The sequence below is a fragment of the Arachis ipaensis genome, chromosome B2 (assembly GCF_059453495.1).
Source record: "Arachis ipaensis isolate K30076 ecotype BB chromosome B2, ASM5945349v1, whole genome shotgun sequence".
Taxonomy (NCBI): domain Eukaryota; kingdom Viridiplantae; phylum Streptophyta; class Magnoliopsida; order Fabales; family Fabaceae; genus Arachis; species Arachis ipaensis.
Genome location: NC_142437.1, coordinates 118,910,833 through 118,932,404, shown reverse-complemented (window position 1 = coordinate 118,932,404; position 21,572 = coordinate 118,910,833). Strand labels below are relative to the sequence as shown.

The window sequence follows — 21,572 nt, the reverse complement described above, 5'->3', positions numbered from 1 at the left end:
CCAGACTAAGCAAAGACAAACCAAACTCTAAATTGGCCGAAGATAAACTCAAATGGGTAAAAAGGTATCTCATTGATTACATGAATACATGAACATATCTGGATATTTTTTACGACGATCTGCTGATCCGTATTTGTTTTGTTCAACAGAAACTAGTCGAGACGCGTTGCTCACCTTGCTACATTAACAACTTATTTACCCACTTGCTACATTAACTACCAGATTATAATGAGTTTACTTACTGCTGACATGCTTAGGAATTTGTTTATGTCACATTAGAAAGACTTGATTCCAGAACATATTTTGTTTTTCTACAGTACAATGATTTATTGGTTATGTTACCTTAATATTATCTATGTTTTTTCATATGTTAGAATCTCGAATTTATCAAAGTTGTTTGGTAAAGTTGTCATATTTGTGCATGTTGAAATAGGTGACCAATAAACATCCACCAATATAGCTAAACTGAACATCCGATACCTTACTATAATGAACATCCAGTTTAACTTGGTCAAAATCAAAACATAACAACCAAGTGCTACACACTCGAATACTAACGGCTAACCATCTACGCTTAGAGTAAAAATGAACATCCGGTCACTTATGGAAATGAACATCCACTTTAGTTCATTAAAAATACGTGAAAACAATGTCTATGACGAACAGCTACGTACCAAAAAATTATACAGTAAAGCATGTAGAAATTAGGTACAACTTTGTTAAACTATCTCATAAATTACAGAATAACCATCAAATATACTCTTTATGCATTAAGTCTACACGAAATAAAAATAGTAAAATGGTTCGTTCTAACAAATGGAAAAAGGGTTCTTGCAATTAATAACATGTGGACTTTTGCAACAGCTGCCTCAGAACCTTGAAACTAACATGAATCCTTTAAACACAGAGATGAGAAAATATACACTATCACAACCTTGTCCAACTAATCCTACTTTTTGTTGAAAGAGCTTAACAAAGACATAAAATCACTAGCTTGTTCAAGAATATTCAAGCCAGCAACAGCACCATAGTTTATATCTTGAGATGCGTGCAGACGAACCACTTGCCAAAAAAAAAAGAAAAAGTCAAACAGTAAACCAATGTAAGGATACCATGCCATATAAATAAATAACATGCCGGCAAGCATAATAGGCAGGTATCATATACATACAAAACACTCATGTAAAGATACCATGCCATATAAAACACACACCCATATAAACCACACAAACCCTATATCCATATTATGTGAGCATATAAAAAAAATTAAATTATATGCAGTTTTCATACAAAGATACCATACCATTACAAAGCACTAAAATAACCATGTCATGATTAACATGCAAGAAATCCAAGTACCATACACTTTAATTTAGTTCCGTTTCACAATCCCTGCATCACCTTATATTTATTTTTTTAATTCATCGAATGACCATTATGTAACAACAATATACGCATACCAATATATGGCCATTCCAATGCATACCAACTAGCTAATTTAGGCTATTCCAACATCCATATAAAATATATGGCCATCTGGATAACAGATACAAATATAAAAGGATAGTTAGCATATAAAACATGCCATATAATATGCAGGCAGCATACATTCATATACAAAAAAAATAATTATAAAATATGCTTGCTGCACATAAGTATACCATACATTTAAAAATCATATACGCATGAAACGATTAATTAATTCTTTCAATTTCTGCATGGATATAATCATATCATTCAATATAAAACAATCACACATTTAATTCAATATAAAACAAATACCTCATCTACAGTGTGACATAAAATCTGAATTTTTTGAAAACTAAACATCCATGGCAGATTTGTTTATGAAAATAGCTCACCTGGTTCGACTTCTCAACGCCGACGAGGACATCGCCGGATATGTTTTGAGGTTGGTCTGATGAAACCACTGCAACGGTAGACATATCACAACCTAGGGGTTCAACGAGATCACATTCCATTAATGAATCTTTGTCCGGTGGTGTGCATGAAGGATGGCCCTCGCTTAAAACGCGTTCGTCTTGAGATGTGGCCATTGGGAAGACAGTCTTCCGGCAGCAAATACTCCTTGCTGCAGGTCTGGGTTGCTGCGCTAGCGCAAAGACCACGCAAACCACCTATGCACAGTTCGAACAACACGGCGGTGGGAAGAGAGGCAGACGGCAATCAGTGATCTTGCAGTGCTGAGGCGGCGAGATCCTCGAATTAGTGGAGAGAGTTAAATTCACGCCGTCTTGATGGACGGTAATCCTAATTTGTTTCAAAATTCAAATGAGAAAGAAATCAAAATTAATTAGTTATCCATAATTTAATTTGTTTCAAAATTCAAATTAGAAAGAAATCAAAATTAATTAATTACCCATAATTTAATGTTAATTTCAATTAAACCCCCATTGTATGTATTGTACGATAGGTATATTGTCTCCTCATACTTTTCCTTAATTTATTTATACTTTAATTTGTCAAAGCTTGTAATAACTAATCAGATTGAAAGATGGCGCATCATAGAATTCCTTGGTTTAAATAAATTATTGATAGGGAGGGGCGGTCTACATATATACCATGTGGAAATTATTTTGGGAATCATGATGATATATATATATTAATGCATTGAACAACATTGAACACAGGTGTGAATAAACACACTACAAAGTATATATATTTTTATCAAAATAATCATTATCTTCACAATTATATATATTCTTCCCATTCTCACACTTGTGATTTTAATTATAATTGAATCGACTTATTAATTACAAATTTTTTCATCAATATATAAAAAATAAAACTTTCATTCAAGAATGTGATATTCTAAATTAGGTAACAAAAATGTGATTAATTAAGTTTTTTTTTTGAAAAAATAATTTTAATAATAAATTGTTATATTAAAAATAATTTATATAAATTATTTTATATTTAATTTTTTAATTCTAAAAATACTTATTTTAAGAGAATAATAATAAAAAAAACTTTTTATTATGAAAAAAGTTATTTTTTAAACTTTTCTAGAAGCACTAAAATAACATTTTAAAAAACTAACTACAATTTAATTTTAAAAATTGTACTAGATATTATTAATATTATATTTTTTCATAAATTAAAAATAAAAAAAATAACTTATGAACCTATTCAAATGGGTTTTATGTAGTTTTTGTTTGTAGTAATTCTCGTTTATTGTTTTTTTAAAATTTATTATTATTATTATTATTATTATTATTATTATTATTATTATTATTATTATTATTATTATTATTATTATTATTATAGCATAGATCTATGCTATAATACATTATTACAGCACATAAGTTAAAATAAAAAGAAAATATGAATTACAACTTATTTTAACATTGTATACTACATATCATGTGTCGTGTTCTTTGTATTTGGCAGTGACACGAATTCCAAACATCATAATTTTGTAATACTTTTTAAAATTGTTCATTTTAATTTGTAATCAGAATTTTTTTCCCTCTTTATTCATGCGAATTAGCCTATTAATCAACTCAATGTCAAAAGCTAGTTATCTTAGAAAGGAGTTATCCATAAACTCATTGATATTGAAATATTAAGAGGTATAGTACTTAGTAGAGTCTATTTTAATTTTAATTATGTACATGAATCAACAAAGCGACCGAAAATACTTTTATTCTAGAAAAAAAGATCATATAAAATTACTTCTACTAGCTATAGTTTTCTTATGTTTATTATTGAAAAAAGTTTAGAGAGTCAACATTAATTCAACACTAATTAGTCAACAGTAAAAAAAACATACAAAATAAACACCAAACTAAAAACAATAACATCCAAAATTTAAATTAAAAAATATTTAAAAGTAAAATATAAAAAAATTAATTTAAAATATAGAAATTAAATTTTAAAGTTTAAAATTTAGGTAGTTAAATTTAATTAAATTTATGATTTAGAATTTAGATTTAGGATTTAGAGTGGTCGTTGGCGTCTAATGGAGTGACGGTGGTAACGAAGGACTGATGGTGATAGATTACACTGTGATGCTGGAAGAAAGAAGAAGTAATCAAAAGGGATAAACGAATAATTTGAAAAAAATTTGAGTGAATTGTTTGTTTGTTAGTTGAAAATAGGTCAGCAGTCTGCAAACTGGTTTGTATTTGACCTGGCTTGATTTGTCATAAAATAATTTTAGCTTTTTAGGCTCAAACAAATTTAAAAGGCTAATTCTATTAATAGATTAGGTCCAGGCCCACAAAATAGTTTAATAGATTTATTAGATCTGTTTAAATTTATTAAAATATAAATAAATACAAAAATAATTTTTATAATTAAAATAGTTATTAAAAATATTAAATTTGTTATACTTTATTGTATATATTTTTTCATATTTTAAATACTTTAAAAATTTAAATATTATTATAAAAATTGAATTTAATATATTATATATAAATATTTTTTAAAAAAAATTAATTTTTAAATATTTTTTATTTTTTATTTTGGTAAAAAAATGATATATATGAGTCTTTTTACCAAATTCAAATTAAATTTAATACTTAAAATAAAGTTTATAACAAATTATATGTCAGAGTGATACTAATTAAATACATTACAAATCTGTTCTATTTTCACCCTTATCACTAGCAGGATTCTTTCTTTATTATATTAATTAATCTGGCCAACTAATGGTAATTTGGGTGATAATTACTATTTACTTTTTAGTATTTAGTTTGGTGATTGTTACGGGTTCTAGAAATTCGATTTTAGACTCTTTACTCTTTTCGTTTTAAAAAAATGTTTTTCTTAAATCATTTTAAAATTATAGATATTAGTGTATATTAGTTGATATCAATCATATTAAGTATATATTAAAATTAATTATTAAAATAAAATATATATTAAAAATAAATTAAACTACATATATATACAAATATATAATGACTAATTTTAGTAGTTAATAATTTTAATGTGTAAATAAAAATTTTGAATTAACATTAACATACATATTTATTAATCCATCCGTCTATTTATTAAATGTGTATAATTAAAATATAAAAATTAATTTAAATGATAAATACTTTATACTAATTTAAAATAGTTTAATTTTGATATATTAATAATAGTATAAAATATTTTACATAATTATTTAATTATATTTATTTTTTTAATAATTATTTATATTGTTAATATAAAAAATAATTATTTTTATTAATGTAAAATTTTACGTAATTAGATGCATATGTAAAATTAGTTTTTATTAATACTGTATTAAAATTAAATTCTAAAATATTTTTGAATTTTAAATCTTAAAAATAGTAAAATATAATTTTATAAAAAAAATTACTATTTGTATATCAAAATCAGATTCTAAAATCAACTATTAATGTAATTATGTATAAATATATGTGTAATTTAATTTATTTTTAAGGGATAAGTATGATTTTGGTCCCCAACGTAGAGGTTGAAAATTTTTTTCATTCCTCACCTTATTTTCGCTCCAAAATGGTCCCCAATGTTTCAGTTTATTTTAAAATGGTCATTCGGACAAAAATACCCCTCCCTCCCCTCTTCTTCCTCAACTAGTTCCTCAACCAGAAGCAGAAGCGCAAACCTCCCTCCCCTCTTCTTCCTCAACCAGAAACAGAAGCAAAAGCGCAAACGCAGGCAGAAGCAAAAACAGGCAGAAGCAGAAGCAACCAAAGCATCAACAACAACAATGAAATAAAAGGAATAAACAGAAATAATCAAAAGCATCAACAACAACAACAACAATGGAATCCTTTGAATATGAAAAATTAAAGAAAAAGGAATAAAAAATTAAAACAGAGGGAAAGGGTTGCGGTGGTGGTGGAGAGGAGGGGCTGCGGCGGTGAACGGCGACTGCGGCAGTGTGGAGCTGCTGCGGCGGCGACCTTCCCCCTTCCCCCTTTTCCCTTTCCCCTCTTCCCGAAACAACACCCCCTCCCGCTTCTCTTTCTCCCGCCTCCCCCCGTCTCGGCGGCGCTGTGTTTTTGTTGAGGAAGAAAGGAGCGGCGTGGAGGAGCAGTGGCGTGGAGTGGCTGCGGTGGCGACCTTCTCCCTTCCCCCTTTCCCCTTTCCCCTCTTCCCGAAACAACACCCTCCTCCCGCTTCTCTTTCTCCCCCTCCCGCTTTTCTTTCTCCCCCTCCCCCGTCTCGGCGGCGCTGTGTATTTGCTGAGGAAGAAAGGAGCGGCGTGGAGCGGCTATTGCGGTGTGGAAGAAGAAGAAGAAGAAGAAGCGGGCAGTGGCGGGATCGGCGGGATCGGTGGTGCGGTAGGACGGCGATGCGACGGCAGTGCGGTGGTGCTCTCTCCCTTCCCCCTTCTTCCCTTCCCCTCCCCCCCTCTCGCCCCCACCCCCTTTCTTTCCTCCCCCGATTCTGTCTCTCCCTTTCTTTCTTTTTTTTATTTATTTTATATTTATTTTATATTTATTTTATTTTATTATTTTTTAATAAAAAGTAATTTGATAATAAAAAAAATAAAATTAGTAAAAAGGACCATTTTAAGACAAACTGAAACTTTGAGGACCATTTTGGAGCGAAAAAAAAGGGCGACGGACGAAAAAAATTTTCAGCCCCTACGTTGGGGACTAAAATCATACTTATCCCTATTTTTAATATATATTTATTTTTTAATATATATTTTATACTAATAGCTAATTTTAATGGTTGATTTTAATGTATACGTAACACGATTGTTTTATAAATCATATATGATACTTAATATTTTAAAAAAGTGCACCAAGCTTTACTAGATCCTCCTTATATAGAGTTTTCATGTTAGCTCATTTAGAGTTTATACATTTGCACAAGTCGCATATATATGATATTCCTTAATTCGTTCTATTCAATGATCAATATAAGTGTATTCATTTTCTCATTCCAAGACTTATTGATAAAATTGAAAGGAAAAACAGTTGACAAATGACTTAATTATATAATTGACTAAACCCATCATGTGATTACTTTTAATCACTATGGTGTCTTATTATTATTTGCACAAAACCATTACTCTATGTGCTTGCATTGACAAAGTCAACGATCTTAAAGTCAGCACATGAAAGAGAACGAGATGCAAGTGAAGAACTAAATCCAAATCTGTTTGATTCAAGATCGAACTGCACAAGATTCTCTTCAAGTTGCTTCCCTCCAATCACAATCGAAGTTTTGTTATTCACTCCACCGTCAACGAAACCCAAACACCACAAATCCAACTCTTTTTTCTTGTTCACAACCCTCACCATTGAATTTGCCCCATCAATCTTCCAAACAACATCATCTCTATCCAATACAAGATCAACGGTAGGCACCACTGGACCACCATTTGTTACCGTGACCCTTTCCGCAGAGTAGCACACACTAAATGGTTTTACCGGATTAGATATTATTGTAAGGTTGAAACTAGAAGAACTTGCTTCTTTTACAAACAATTCTGTGAAGGCTTTGTGAATAGAAGACTCTAGAAGAGTGTATGGAACATGACTACTAATCTTGGTTCCACCAAAACCGTTTTCCTTGTTGATAGTTAGTAGAGAACTATTGATTGGAACTTGCTTGTTACCGTTGACTCTGATAGAAGTCAACCCAATGAAATACTCATTGGATGGTTTGTTTACGTAGGTAATCACAGTATCTCCTGAACCGATTGGATTTTCAATAAGTGGAGTGTAAATAAGAAATTTTGCAAGGTCAATTTTACCGGATCGAGGAAAAGCATAGTATGGTCCACGTGAACCAAAGAAAGCGACCCCGGTTGATTTTGGTAAACCGGGAAAGCAAATTGCAAGGCAATTAGGAGTGGAAAAAGTCGAACTAATTTGGGCTTGGATCGAGACTTTGGACCGACCTAACGAAGCTAAACCGGTGACACCTTTTGGTAAGCGTTTAAGAAGAGTAGTATGTGCACAAGAGAAAGTATAATTAGAAAAAGAAACAAGTTGCTCTTGTGATGACACGTTGGCATTTGGGAGCGCTAACGTATCAACAAGAACAGTTTGTGAATTGACATCTTTTGTTATTGGATTTTCTGGGAATGCGCCGCAAACCATTTCGGTGGGGATGTGTACGCAGTTGGGATTAGGTGATGGGGTGAAGTCGGTGCAGTTGGCACAAGAGAGTGCACCGAAGCCGAGGGAGTCGCAGAAAGTAGCGTCACAGGGGACTTGGCGGAAGGAGGAGGAGTTGTAGTTGCCATCACAATCTAACCATGGAAACAAGAAAGAGAGGTCAAGAAAAAGCTTTGTGGGGCGAAGTGGGGTTTTGAGGTAGACAGAGAGAGTGAAGAGGTTTGTGTGTTTGTCCTTTGAAACCGGTGAGATTAGGGTTGTTTGTTGAGTTTGATTTGAAAAAAGCAAGATGAAGAAAATGAAGAAGAAGCTGAACCTTATCAAGAATAGTGAAAGTGGGGAATGCATTTTGGAAAGGTAGTAGTACTGTAGTAGTAGTGAGAACCTAAAAGGTAAGCAAGTGGATATATAGATAGAAATTGATGAAAGATAGGATTTCACGTGGCTCATTTCAACATGCGCCTGTCATTGTTGACCAATTTGGCTTGTTCATTATTCTTTGATCTGTCGATGGATTACGGCTTAATTCTTGGTCTTCAATTTTTTATTTATAATTTGGGTGGTGATGTTCTAAACGAATCAGGTACTTTTGGGGATGCACTTATCTAGTGTAATTTGATTTATATATATATATATATTATTGTTCTAGAATTAGTGAATTACACGAAACGAATAAATGTATCGCGATGGACAAGCTTTTAATTTTGTCAAATTTTGTGTATTCTGTCTAGGACTAGGAGAGACCAAGTAAGAAAATGTGTAAAAAAATAAGATGTACTTTATGGTGAATAACTGAATATCATTATAGTAGTTGTAGTAGTAAAATTTCGACAATTCATAAAAATTTAATGTAGTTAAAATTAAGATAATATTTTTTAATTATTATTTGATAATATTTTTTATTTCTAAAATTAAAAATATAATCAAATTTAAAAATATTATCTTAATTTTAATTAATATCACCTTTTAAATAATGTGAAGAAAAATCTTAGAAAAAGTCAGTAAAATTTACTGTTTTTGATCAATAATTAATCATTTAATCAATAATATTAGAAGTATGAAGTAAAACATGTTATTAGATTGTATAGACTTAAAAAAATAGATTGATGATTAAAACTACTAGTCCAAAAAGATACAGTGGGAGAATTAATAATTGACTTTACACATTTTCAAAGGTCTCAAGTTGCTCATAGCCAAAGGAGTGAACGAAATAACACATCTCTTCTTTCTAAACAAAAACAAAACCACGACAACATTAGAATATTGCTTTGGAAAAAAAAATTACATAGTAACACATTACTAATTGGCAAAGTCAACGACCTTAAAGTCAGCACATGAAAGAGAACGAGACGCAAGTGAAGAGCTAAATCCAAATCTATTAGACTCAAGATCAAACTGCACAAAATTCTCTTCAAGTTGCTTCCCTCCAATCACAATCGAAGTTTTATTATTCACTCCACCATCCACAAAACCCAAACACCACACATCCAATTTTTTCTTCTTATCCGTAACTCTCACCATTGAATTTGACCCACCAATCTTCCAAACCACATCATCCCTATGCAATACAAGATCAACGGTAGGCACCAGAGGACCACCGTTTGCTACCATGACCCTTTCCGCAGAGTAGCATACACTAAACGGCTTTACAATAGTAGATATTGTTGTGAGGTTAAATCTAGAAGAGCTTGCTTCCTTTACAAACAACTTCGTGAAGGCCTTGTAAATGGAAGATTCTAGAACACCATATGGAACATCACTACTAATCTTGGTTCCACCAAAACCGTTTTCTTTGTTGATAGTTAGTAGAGAGCTATTGATCGGGACTTGCTTTCCGTTGACTCTGATTGAAGTCAAACCAATGAAATACTGATTAGATGGGGTTTCGTAGTTAATTTCCGTATCTCCTAAACTGACCGGATTCTCAATGAGGGGAGTGTAAAGAAGGAATTTTGCGATATCAATTTTTTGGGAATGAGAAAATGCATAGTATGGCCCACGCGATCCAAAAAAAGCAACCCCGGTATTTTTGGATGAACCGGGAAAGCAAATCGCGAGAGAATTTGGTGTAGAAAAAGCCGCAGTTATTTGGGCCTGAATCGAGAGTTTGGACCGGCCTAATGATGCTAAGCCGGTAACACCTTTTGGTAAACCTTTGACTATACTCGAGGGAGCGCAAGAGAAGGTATAGTTAGAGAGAGAAAAGAGTTGAGTTTGAGTTGACACGTCAGCTTTAGGAAGTGCCAGCGTGTCAATTAATACATCATTTGCGTACGAGTCTCTTGTTACTGGGTTTTCCGGAAAAGAACCGCATACCATGTGGTTGTCTACTGGTATGCAGTTTTTATCCGGCAAGCTTGTATCGATGCAATTACCGCATGCGTGGCCGCCGAAGCCAAGGGTTTCGCAGAAATCGGTGCCGCAATCGATGTAGCGGTAGGAGGAGGAGTTGTAGGTGGAGGCATTGCAAACTGTCCATGGAAATAGGAAGGAGAGGTCAAGGAAGAGCTTTGTAGGGCGAAGTGGGGTTTTGAGGTACACAGAGAGAGTGAAGAGGTTTGTGTGTTTGTCCTTTGAAACTGGGGAGATTAGAGTTGTTTGCAAGGTTGGATTGGAAGAAAGGAGTGTGAAGAATATGAGGAAGTAGCTGAACCTCAATAGAGAATGTAGAGAACACATTTTGGGAAGGTAGTGTGGTGGAATAACCCAAAAAAGAAAAATTGAGTGAAATAGATGATACTCATTTTTGTTACTATAACTTATATATATATATACTATAGTTTCTGCCTACTTGGGAACAAAACCATGCATTATGGAAAAACACGCTTTCACGTGCCTTATTTCGCTCATATACTAATAATATAATATCAATTAATATATTATATGTAACAGTTGCACATCAATAATATAGCATCTTGTTTCTTTTTATAAATTAATTAATTATATATGATATGTGAGCATGTAAAGGTTGACCACCATTCTGCTTTGGTTCTTGGATCTGTTGATGATGAATTGTCGAATAGCTTTTTTAATGTGCAATATTTCATAATTTATTCGGGTGCCATCACTGCCATGTTCTAAACATTGTATGTATGTAGTCAACAATTACTAATAGGGATTCACTTTGTCTAGAGCAATTTGAAGATTATTTTATATATTGTTGTTGTTGTGGATTTGATATGAAAACGAAATGTATATACTGCATTCTTAATTATCACGGATTGTGATTTGACAACTTAATATGGTCATTATAGGTTTATAACTTGTCAACTTTTTTTTCTTATTTAGTTCAGTTATTGTAAATATCTCTCGTGTCCTTGTCTGTGCATCGACCACTAATTAGCTTCAATGATAGGGCATCATAGAATTCCTAGCTTTAATAACTAAATTATTCATTATTGACATACGGCTTAATTACGTTCTACCGCATGAGGAAATTATTTTTGTCAATCAACAACATTTAGTCATTTAACAATTGTGACTAATAAACACACTTCAAAATATATTCAATAATGCCCGAACTAAAATAAAACAAGAGTTGCTTCAATTCCAAGACATTAGGATTATTACAAGCATTATGAAAACAATATAATACAGTAGTAGTACTACTACTACTACTATACAAGAACTTAACTAAATAACTAAGCACTCGAGTGATTAGCTTATTGAACATACAAAGCAAAAGGACATCAACATTATTAGGACATCAACTTCGTTGCTTGTTCTAAACTTCTAATTATTTTTTGCAAAATCAGTGACATTAAAATGACTACATTTGAGTGAGTGAGACGTAAGCAAAGAGGTGAACCCTAATTTGTTAGATTCAATATCAAACTGCATAAGGTTCTCTTCAAGTTGCTTGGCACCAATCACAATGGATGTCTTCTTATTCACTCCATTATCAACAAAACCCAAACACCACAAATCCAAATTATTTTTCTTATTCTTAACCCTCACCATTGAGTTTGCACCCACAATCCTCCACACCACACCCTTCTTCCCTCCCAACTCAAGCTCAACGGTCGGCACATCCGGACCTATACTTGTCACTTTGACCAATCTCGCGGCATAGCACACGCTAAAAGGTTTTACTGAACTAGTTCTCGTGAGGTTAAACCTAGACGAACTTGCCTCTTTTATGAACAATTTCGTAAATGCTTTGTAGATAGAACTTTCTAAAAGAGTGTACGGAGTGTTACTACTAAACTTGGTGCCACCAATACCCAAAAAGTTTTCATGATCAATATTCAATAGAGAAACATTGATGGGGACATTTTGACCGTTGATTCTAATGGAAGTTAGGTTAACGAAATACTCATAGGAAGGTGGGTCATCGGAATAAGAAATCACAGTATCGCCAATGCCGTCTGGATTCACAATGAGTGGAGTGTAAATAAGTGATTTCGAAAGGTCAATTTTGGAATTTTGGAAAAAAGCGTAGTAGGGTCCTTTGGATCCAAAGAAAGCAACTCCGGTTGATTTAGATGAACCAGGAAAACAAACCGCAAAAGTGTTAGGAACCGAGAGAGTCGAACTAATTTGATTCGGAAGAGAGAGATTGTAACGGCTCAATGAAGCTAAACCGGTTACTTCTTTTGGTAAGCCTTTAAGAAGAGAAGAGTGTGCACAAGAAAACGTGTAATTTGGAAGAGAAATAAGGTGGGTTTTAGTTGACACGTCAGCATTAGGAAGTGCCAGCGTGTCAATAAGCGTGGCATCAAAATCATAGTCTCTAACGACTAAGTGTATGTTTGGATTACAGTTTGCAAACTGGAGTTTGCATAAAATTGATTTTGTAAAATTGATTTTGATAATAAGTTGGTTTAGGTTAACGTGATTTATGTTTGGTAATTTTTATATCAAAATTGATTATAGTAAAATAAATGTTGTTTGGATTATACTACTCAAAATCACTTTTAAATGAAAAATTACTAAAAGAGACATCAATTTTATATACCTGCAAAATCAGAATACTATAAAAAATAATATAAAAAATATTTATCATATAAATAAAATAAATACAATAAAAAATAAAAATATAAAGGAGAGTACTATAAATTTTATAATGTCACACAAAAAGAAAATATTCTATAATTTTTTTAGTATCATCAGTACTCTTTAATTTAGTATTATTTTAGACTATAAATTATTATTATTTATGACTCTATTGTTGCTTATAATTAATTATTTATTTATTTTGTCTTTTTTTTTATAAGATCATAATTTATATTAGTCAAAATTTTGATAATAAACGTAGTATATAATAATTACAATTACAAATTTTACAAAATCAGAATAAAAAATAAAAAAAATTAATACAAAACAAAAATAGAGTACATCAAAGAATAGAAAAAAAATTATACAGATAAAAAATAATAAAAATTCCATAAAACCAACAACATATATGATATGAACAAAAAAAATACCATAAATCGTAAATAAAATTCACATGAATAAAATCAAATAAAAATAAAAAAATTTCATACACAACATAAATACAATACAGTAAAGGATAAAAAAAAGAATTCATATAAAAAACATAATAAAAATATCATAAAAATTAATAAAATACCTGAAAAATCAGAACATTATAAAAATAAAAAAAAGTCAACAACATTTGTCGTATGAATAAAAGAAATACAATAAAATAAATAAAAAATCATATAAACAAAGCCAACCAAAAATTAAAAAAAATATTTCATAAAAAATATACATATAAAAAAATAATATAGTAAATGATAAAAAAAACCCATATAAAAACATAACATGAGAATTCAGAAGACTTACACAAATAATATAAAAATATTTATCATATAAATAAAAATATAATAAAAAATATAAATAAAAAATACAATAAAAAACATAAAAATTAAAATATGAAAATGAGTACTAAAAATAATAAAAAATTAAAATATTCAATTTGTTAGTGATTGAAATAAATCTGAACGATTTTGATGAAAAAAAATGGAACGAAAATACTATGAAGAAGTAGGAAGAACTATAAAGAATGACTGTGAAGATAATAGTTACTGGTATCTGGTATCATTCTTATAGAAGAAAATGAAGGGTAGGGTTGGTAAAAAAGAAATATTTTAGTTTCTCCTAAACGTGAAACGTGAAACGTAAAACGCAGAAGCTACAAATTTTAGCTTCTCCTAAACGTGGGTTTAGAGGCAGAATCAATTCTGCGTTTAAAAAGAAAGAAATTGCCAAACATCAAAGCGAAACTTTCAAGAAGCTCAAACGGGCTTCTGTCATCTCCAACGTGTTTGCTAAACACACCCTAAGTTTTCGGGATATGCACCGCATATGGGATTTTCTGGAATGCAGTTAGGGTCGGAGAGACCGGCTTCGGTGCAGTTGCTGCAAGAAGCTCCACCGAAGCCGAGGTAAAAACAAAAGGTGCGATCGCAATCGACATAGCGAAAAGAGGAGGAGTTGTAGTTAGCATCACAAAGTGTCCATGGGAACAAGAAAGCGAGGTCAAGGAAGAGTTTCGTGGGGCGAAGTGGGGTTTTGAGGTACACAGAAAGAGTGAAGAGGTTGGTGGATTTGTCCTTTGAAACTGGTGAGATTAGAGTTGTTTGTAGGGTTGGAATGGGAAGAAAGAAGAAAGTAAAGAAGAGTAAGAAGAAGGTGAAGCTCCATGGTGAAAGAGAATGTGGCATTTTTGGAACTATTATCAATGGAGACAAAACTAAGTGGGATATAATTACAATAGATTAATTTAATTTATATAGATGAGCAAGGATCGATTTTATATTATGATAATGATGATCACATATTCCAGTGTGTATCACGTTAGAAATATAAAACTGTAAAATTATTAGGGTTTTCAAAGAAAATAGAAAATTTTAATTTATTAATTTGTGTAATCCACTAATTGCATCTATAATAATTGATATAATACATTGATCGATGTAGCGGTGGAATATAATATAGCGTATGGATCCTATGGAATAACAGCATGCCATGATCTATCGAATCTATTTCTCTTAAATCATATCATATAGTATTTATTGGATCTCATGATATGCTGCTTCTAATAAATGTGCAAGGATTATCTTATTCAAATTTCAACATGTGATAATATTGTCGATTCTTCTAAACAAATCAAGTGTGAGGGATTCACTTGTCTAGTAGTGCAATGTTCTAATTTATTTTGTATATTATTCTTTCTAACTAGATTATTTGAAATCGCCATTCTTTTCATTTCAGCCATGGTTCCATATGATAATCATATCCTCTTGCTTTGTCAAGTGTACAAGGCATCGTATTTTATTTTGAGGAGCGTTCTCTCTCATCAGCTTTAGTTAGCGTCCTTCTAAGATAATTATGTTACAGTAATTATAGTGATTATGATATTTTAAAAAGTATTGTTAAAATTAAAATAATATTTTTTTAAATGTTACTTTAAAAGAATATTATCAAAATATAAAAAACAAATGAGTTTAATTTTAGGTTACATCTTGGTGCTCACATTATTATGCAACTATTGAATTCTGACCGCCGTGTCGGGTTGGTTGTGGTGGTGGCAATGGCTGTGAATGTGGCGGCTTTACCCCCGTTACCATGTGTGGAGTGTGATGGTTGCCATAACCATATGGATCTATGAGGTAATTATGATGGTTATAGTCAGCATTAGAAGTACCCTCCCCTTGAGTTGAAGGACAAGTCTATTGAAGGAAAATAGTACTACAAGCATCATCACTATTATAGTCAATAATAGTTGACTTTGGTCCATCTTGGGGAGCACTATTAGTAACACTTGTGCAACTATCTGAATTCTATTTGAGCAGGGACTATACCATAAATTAGTTGAGTTAGCATCTTCCTTTGATGCATTTTGGGAAGCACCACAAGCACTTGTGCCATTCCTTGCATTTGACTCATTTGGGTAAGGACCATGCCCTACATAAATTGGGCTAGTGTATGTCTTTGGAACATTTAAGGAATCACCACAAGTATTTGGGCTAGCTAGTGTTTGCATTTGATCCTTTTTTGCAACAACATTGCCCAACATGATTTGGGTTATTATTTTGTTGGTTTGGGCTTTTTTGTTGGACCAAGTTTGGAGAGGCCCATCTTTCTTTTCCTCGTTGAAAGTCATTCTCCCACTCCTAGTTTTGGTGAACTCCAATTTCTTCCTCTATCTGCATATATGATGTATTCACCTAGGAAATCATGTGAATGTTAATTAATATGAAAATTAGCATAAGGAATTTTTTAATCAGATAAGTAAAGAAGTGGATAAATTAAATGACCACATTACCATCTGTGGTTGATAGCAAATTTTGTGCCTCCTTTTGACACATGGTGCAGTTTTAACTCTACAAAAATAGAAAAATAAATTAAACTTAGAAGCTTGGGTAATTTGTTGAGAACTAGGAGAAATTCATAATAAGTGGTGAAAATGTTGTTACCTTGGAAGCAGAATTAGAGCAATGCATTATTGGAGAATATAGCTTTTATAGGAACTATGTTGCAAGAGAGATTTTTAGGGTTTTGATAGAATAATATGAGGTATCTTATATACAGAAAGAGGATTGCTGATGTATCTTCCTAATTTATGTGAAGTTAAATTATTGATTTTCATGTTCATCTCATATAAAAGTACCAAGCATGAATAAATCTTTTTTAGCATTTCATAATAAATGTCACCGTGATGCACCTGATTTTGGATTAAAAAGCAACAATAAATAGAATGAATTTGGAACAGCCCTCAGTTCATATGGGAAAAAAAGGAATACAATTAAACATCATAAGGTGTATATGGTGTAAGGTGTGCTTTGCTAAGTATATATGTAACGGTCTATAATTTTTGTCAAAAAAGGAGTTATTCACCTAGTTTGTATTAGTTGGCAGAATCAATACTAAAGAGAGATTGAATAGTTTGGGCATTATTGATCAAAATGATAATATTTGTATTCTATATTAAAAAGATACTTAAAATAATTATCACTTTTTTTAATTGTGAGTTTACTTGGCAAGTGTAGTGTGCTTGTTTATCCCCTTATAGAAAATTATGGTATATTTCAGGAATAATTCAGTAACACTTTGAGAGTTGAACAGGATTTCCTGTGAGGAAAGGCGAACGTAATAGGTGGTTGATTAGTTTCTTTGCTATCGTTTGGAATACGTGGTTGAAAAGGACAGAATATTCAGAGATCAAGAAACAGGTGTAACAGAAGTTATCAACAAGTCGATTAGGAGTTACAAAGAGTGGATTGATTTTGATGCTTTTCGTTGTTGATGGCAATGCTGGAAATTACTACGGATTAATTTTTTGTTTGACTAGTACCTTTATTTTCACTAGTTACTCCATCTTGCAGAAAATAATTTATGAATGGAACTAAAAATGGTGTTATGCAAGGTTATTGTAAGATGGTGTGTTATCCTGGAATGTGGATCTGCCAAAAACAGCTTCTGAAAAACGCAAGTTGCGTTTTATTGATGAACAAAGTTGAAGCCAATGCATGGATGGGACGTGTCTGCTGCACACTGAAAAACGCAAGTTGCGTTTTATTCCAAGACACAAATGAAACCAATGCATGCAGAAGGGTTTGGTCAAGCCACACTCCACAATCGCAAGTTGCGATTGTCACTGACCCTTATTGCATGTTCGACGCGTGTCCAATAAATGGGTTTGGAGAGGGCTTTAAAAAGCCAAAGTTACAAACGCAGATGAAGAGAGGGAGAGTGTAACAAAGATAGTTGAAGCTGCGGTGGAGGAGCATGGCAGTGTTGACTGTGGGAGGAAGAAGAAGAAATAGTAGGCTGGGTTTAAGTATATGAAAAAAAAAATGGTTCGTAATTTTACGTTACCTGAATAACACATTATTGAGTATTTGGATCATCCTCAATGGGTAATATTTTTTCTTTTAATTTTATGATGAATGAATATATTTATTTTTAATTTATTTTTTTTATTTGAAAAGTGTTATTGTTATTATTATTACTGTTAGTTAGTAACATTATTATTATTATTATTATTATTATTATTATTATTATTATTATTATTATTATTATTGGTATTATTAATATTATTACTGTTAGTTAGTTGCATTATTATTATTATTATTATTATTATTATTATTATTATTATTATTATTATTACTACTGGTAGTTGCATTATTATTATTATTATTATTATTATTATTATTATTATTATTATTATTAGCAGTAGTAGTAGTAATAATTATAATAATAGTAGTAGTTATTATTATTATTATTATGATGATGATTATTATTGTTATCAATATAGTAGTAGTAGTAATAATCGGATTATTATTATTATTATTATTATTATTATTATTATTATTATTATTATTATTATTGGTAGTTGCATTATTATTATTATTATTATTATTATTATTATTATTATTATTATTATTATTATTAGTAGTAGTAGTAATAATTATAATAATAGTAGTAGTTATTATTATTATTATGATGATGGTTATTATTGTTATCAATATAGTAGTAGTAGTAGTAATAACCGGATTATTATTATTATTATTATTATTATTATTATTATTATTATTATTATGTTAGTTGTTGTTAATTTCAATGAATATTATCTTTTTTTGGCAGGCGATCAGAAATTTGTTGCCTAGAAAACTTGATCCGCCAGATATCTTTAATGAGAGAGCTGCAGAGGCACTAGCATTAACTGGGTTTCAACACGTTTCACGAATTGGTGAAATGAGAGGTCATTCTGCACTCTTAAGTGCCTTGGTGGAACGATGGAGGCCAGAAACTCATACGTTCCACCTTCCAGTGGGTGAAGTGACGGTGACGCTGGAAGACGTGATACATATACTTGGCCTCCATGTTAACGGAGAACCCGTCACGGGTAGATCGGATAGCAGTTACCAGTTTTTGGTGGATAACTGCCTCGCTTGTTTTGGTCGGCAACCGGGTCCGGACGATCACGTGTTGGGCAAGGTAAATCTCCATTGGGTCCGGCGGTGTCGAGACAGTGAACCGTGTGACACGCAGGAGTCTATTGAGCGGTATGTCAGGGCTCACATTTTCTGTGTGCTTGGTACAGTGGTGTTTCCAGATAAGTCCACCACGTCTTTGAACTCGAAGTTTTTGCCTCTACTTCGTGATTTTCATCAGATCTCACAATACAGTTGGGGGGCAGCTAGTCTGGCACATCTATACAGATCGTTGTGTCGTGCATCGCGGTACAACTGTAAAGAGATGGATGGGCCACTGATTTTGCTTTTTGTTTGGGCGTGGGAGCGTATGCCGTTCATGGCCCCTATACCGCGCAATCAGCTTCTCGATATTGGTGTTCCACTTGCGCGACGGTATTGTACTTTACTGTTATTATTATTATTATTATTATTATTATTATCATCCTTGTTGTTGTTGTTGTTGTTGTTGTTGTTGAGGTCATCCTACTTGTGCGTAGGTGGAGTCATTGGCGCCGGCATACAAGATATACACGGAGGTCTACGGCGCAGTTTAGACGAGGACTCGATGACATGGGAGTCAATGATGTGAGTTTTAACCATTTAGGTATGCGTCTTTGTTAAGAAAAATAATGTTACTAATAGGTCTCGTGCTTACTGGTGTGCAGTTTACATGGCGGCCGTATATCGACGTGGATGTTCCGATCGAACTCGGCGTAAATTTGTTTATGTGCTCCACGAAGTCGCCATTAGTGTCGTTCGAATGTATAGAATGGCACCCAACAGATCGAGTTCGTCGACAATTCGGGTTGCAGCAGCTTTCACCAGACCCGGCATTTCAGATCGGTAGTGCTCATTGCAGGCGTTTGAGCGGTGCCCAGCATCATGACTAGAAGCGCACCTTTATATTTACCGTACAGGTGTGTGCCATCAACCTGCACCAGTGGCTTGCAGTGTCGGAATGCTACTATACACGGATAGAAGCTCCAAAAAACGCGATGAAGAACTCTTACACCTTGAACCTCCTCACTCTCACGGTAAACAGGGAGCGTCTTTATTTGAACACGAGACCTTGGCATCTTTGCAGTCATTGCTTTCAGCCAAACTGGCAGAGTCTGGTAAGAAACCTCCCAACCACCAAAAACTTTTGCGACAGATTTCTGCTTTGCCAACCAAGCCTTGCGGTAACTGATAGTGTAGTTGAACTTTGACTGAACTTCTGCAATAATAGACTTCACCTTTATGGACGGATCTGCTTCGACCAACGGCCTAATGGCATCTGCAATTGTGTCTGAGTCCAACTTGGCATGATCTTGCGAGATAGTTCCCATGGTGCACGTGTGTTTGCCATTGTATCTCCTGATCTCCCAACAAGCTTTCTTTCGAATCAAACTAGCTCGGATAAGCCAATCGCACCCGGCACCATAACCCTTGCATTTCGCATAGAATGTCTGCGGCTCAGACTCATACACAGTGTAATCAACTCCTCTAGAGATAGTGTAGCTTTTGATTGCAGATATCACCGACTCTCTAGAGCCAAATTCCATTCCGACACTGAATTCACCATCTTCGGCCGCAGCGTTGCCTTCACCTACGATAAGCGCACCACCATCAGTCAGACAAGGCAAATAAAATGGACACTAGTGGTAACGTGAATTAATAACCATAATATAACATACCCATATTCGCATACTCAGAAAATTCTGGGGCATGCATGGCTTCGAGATCAAGAGTCCGCATAAAAGACGGAACACCAAACGGCTGCTGGCTTATAACAGCATGCGCTTCATTTGGCACCGCCGGATTGCCGGCCAGATCTCCGTCATCGTTTTCGTCATCGACTTCATAGTTGGCTTCGAACTCCTCTTCACTGTCGTCGTTATCTTCTTCCCAGCCTATATCCCCAAACTCGTTAATGTTGACCTCCTCGTCAAACTCGTCCACCCCCGTATGCTGTTCAAACTCAACGTACAACTCTATTAGCGGCACCTGAAATCGGGTTTGTTGATAAATACAGAACATCCGCTGCATGCTTGCATCGTCAGTGATGACCATTATTTGAAACTGTATCAGCCCACCAAATACTTGTACAGGACTCCTGTACAAAATATAGCTCACCCTTTTCGAAATGTGACTTGGTATGTTGACACAAATACCATTTTGCAACTCCACAAAACTCGTGGTATATGGAATAGCAAATGAAAACGGACATTTACAAACAAAAGTCACTCCTTCGTGTGTGTTCGATATAACCTCACCGTTATAATACACTCGTATATTTGCAATACCTTCCATAATCTCACTTTTTTAACCCTTCTAATACCCAAAAAATCTCACAATTAAGAGATGCATGAACGAATGAAAGGTGAAAAGGAGCACAAGTGAGAGATTTAGGAGTGAGGTACGAGTTTGAGATAGCTGAGTTAGCAATTTATAGGCAAAGTTCTTCATTATAATATTATATTACATATAAAACGCAACCTGCGTTTTACGGACTTCAAAAAAAAATTTTCGGGCCAAATAAAACGCAACATGCGATTTACTCTGCCCAAAAAAATTTCTGAGCCCATCAAAT

General features: G+C 33.1%; 4 protein-coding genes and 2 pseudogenes across 5 annotated transcripts; 1 reads left to right on the top strand and 5 right to left on the bottom strand.

Moving 5' to 3' along the window:
- Positions 1-949: 949 nt before the first annotated feature.
- LOC148575387 (uncharacterized) lies at positions 950-1,982 on the bottom strand. Its single transcript, XM_088506208.1, has 3 exons — positions 1,863-1,982; positions 1,461-1,503; positions 950-1,062 (listed from the first exon to the last, which is right to left on the bottom strand). Exons 1-3 carry the CDS (start codon positions 1,980-1,982, stop codon positions 950-952), a joined length of 276 nt encoding a protein of 91 aa, XP_088362334.1.
- A 4,899-nt stretch (positions 1,983-6,881) lies between these two features.
- LOC107627908 (putative aspartic proteinase GIP1 pseudogene) lies at positions 6,882-8,448 on the bottom strand (annotated as a pseudogene). The gene has a single exon (XR_015905239.1). The product of XR_015905239.1 is annotated as a putative aspartic proteinase GIP1 pseudogene (transcript).
- Positions 8,449-9,221: 773 nt separating this feature from the next.
- LOC107627907 (putative aspartic proteinase GIP1) lies at positions 9,222-10,789 on the bottom strand. The gene has a single exon (XM_016330717.2). It carries the CDS (start codon positions 10,752-10,754, stop codon positions 9,375-9,377), a length of 1,380 nt encoding a protein of 459 aa, XP_016186203.1. The 5' UTR covers positions 10,755-10,789; the 3' UTR covers positions 9,222-9,374.
- Positions 10,790-11,807: 1,018 nt separating this feature from the next.
- LOC107627906 (putative aspartic proteinase GIP1 pseudogene) lies at positions 11,808-14,750 on the bottom strand (annotated as a pseudogene).
- Positions 14,751-15,561: 811 nt separating this feature from the next.
- LOC148575386 (serine/threonine-protein phosphatase 7 long form homolog) lies at positions 15,562-19,717 on the top strand. Its single transcript, XM_088506206.1, has 4 exons — positions 15,562-15,664; positions 16,614-16,629; positions 18,806-19,393; positions 19,666-19,717. The coding sequence occupies exons 1-4, from the start codon at positions 15,562-15,564 to the stop codon at positions 19,715-19,717; spliced, it is 759 nt and encodes a 252-aa protein (XP_088362332.1).
- A 101-nt stretch (positions 19,718-19,818) lies between these two features.
- Positions 19,819-21,292, bottom strand: LOC107627905 (uncharacterized). Its single transcript, XM_088506205.1, has 2 exons — positions 20,677-21,292; positions 19,819-20,588 (listed from the first exon to the last, which is right to left on the bottom strand). Exons 1-2 carry the CDS (start codon positions 21,290-21,292, stop codon positions 19,819-19,821), a joined length of 1,386 nt encoding a protein of 461 aa, XP_088362331.1.
- Between the last annotated feature and the right edge of the window lie 280 nt (positions 21,293-21,572).

What these genes read in the sequence shown, in the direction of transcription:
- LOC148575387 (XM_088506208.1), bottom strand. Translation starts at nt 1,982, where the DNA reads ATGGAATGTGATCTCGTTGAACCCCTAGGTTGTGATATGTCTACCGTT. An exon ending in GCGTTGAGAAGTCGAACCAG is followed by an intron (nt 1,504 to 1,862) that starts GTGAGCTATTTT and finishes ATGTTGGAATAG; the next exon opens with CCTAAATTAGCTAGTTGGTA. An exon ending in ATTGGAATGGCCATATATTG is followed by an intron (nt 1,063 to 1,460) that starts GTATGCGTATAT and finishes TTTTTTGGCAAG; the next exon opens with TGGTTCGTCTGCACGCATCT.
- LOC107627905 (XM_088506205.1), bottom strand. Translation starts at nt 21,292, where the DNA reads ATGGAAGGTATTGCAAATATACGAGTGTATTATAACGGTGAGGTTATA. An exon ending in TTCTGAGTATGCGAATATGG is followed by an intron (nt 20,589 to 20,676) that starts GTATGTTATATT and finishes CGCTTATCGTAG; the next exon opens with GTGAAGGCAACGCTGCGGCC.
- LOC148575386 (XM_088506206.1), top strand. Translation starts at nt 15,562, where the DNA reads ATGCAACTATTGAATTCTGACCGCCGTGTCGGGTTGGTTGTGGTGGTG. An exon ending in GGTGTTCCACTTGCGCGACG is followed by an intron (nt 19,394 to 19,665) that starts GTATTGTACTTT and finishes ACTGGTGTGCAG; the next exon opens with TTTACATGGCGGCCGTATAT.
- LOC107627907 (XM_016330717.2), bottom strand. Translation starts at nt 10,754, where the DNA reads ATGTGTTCTCTACATTCTCTATTGAGGTTCAGCTACTTCCTCATATTC.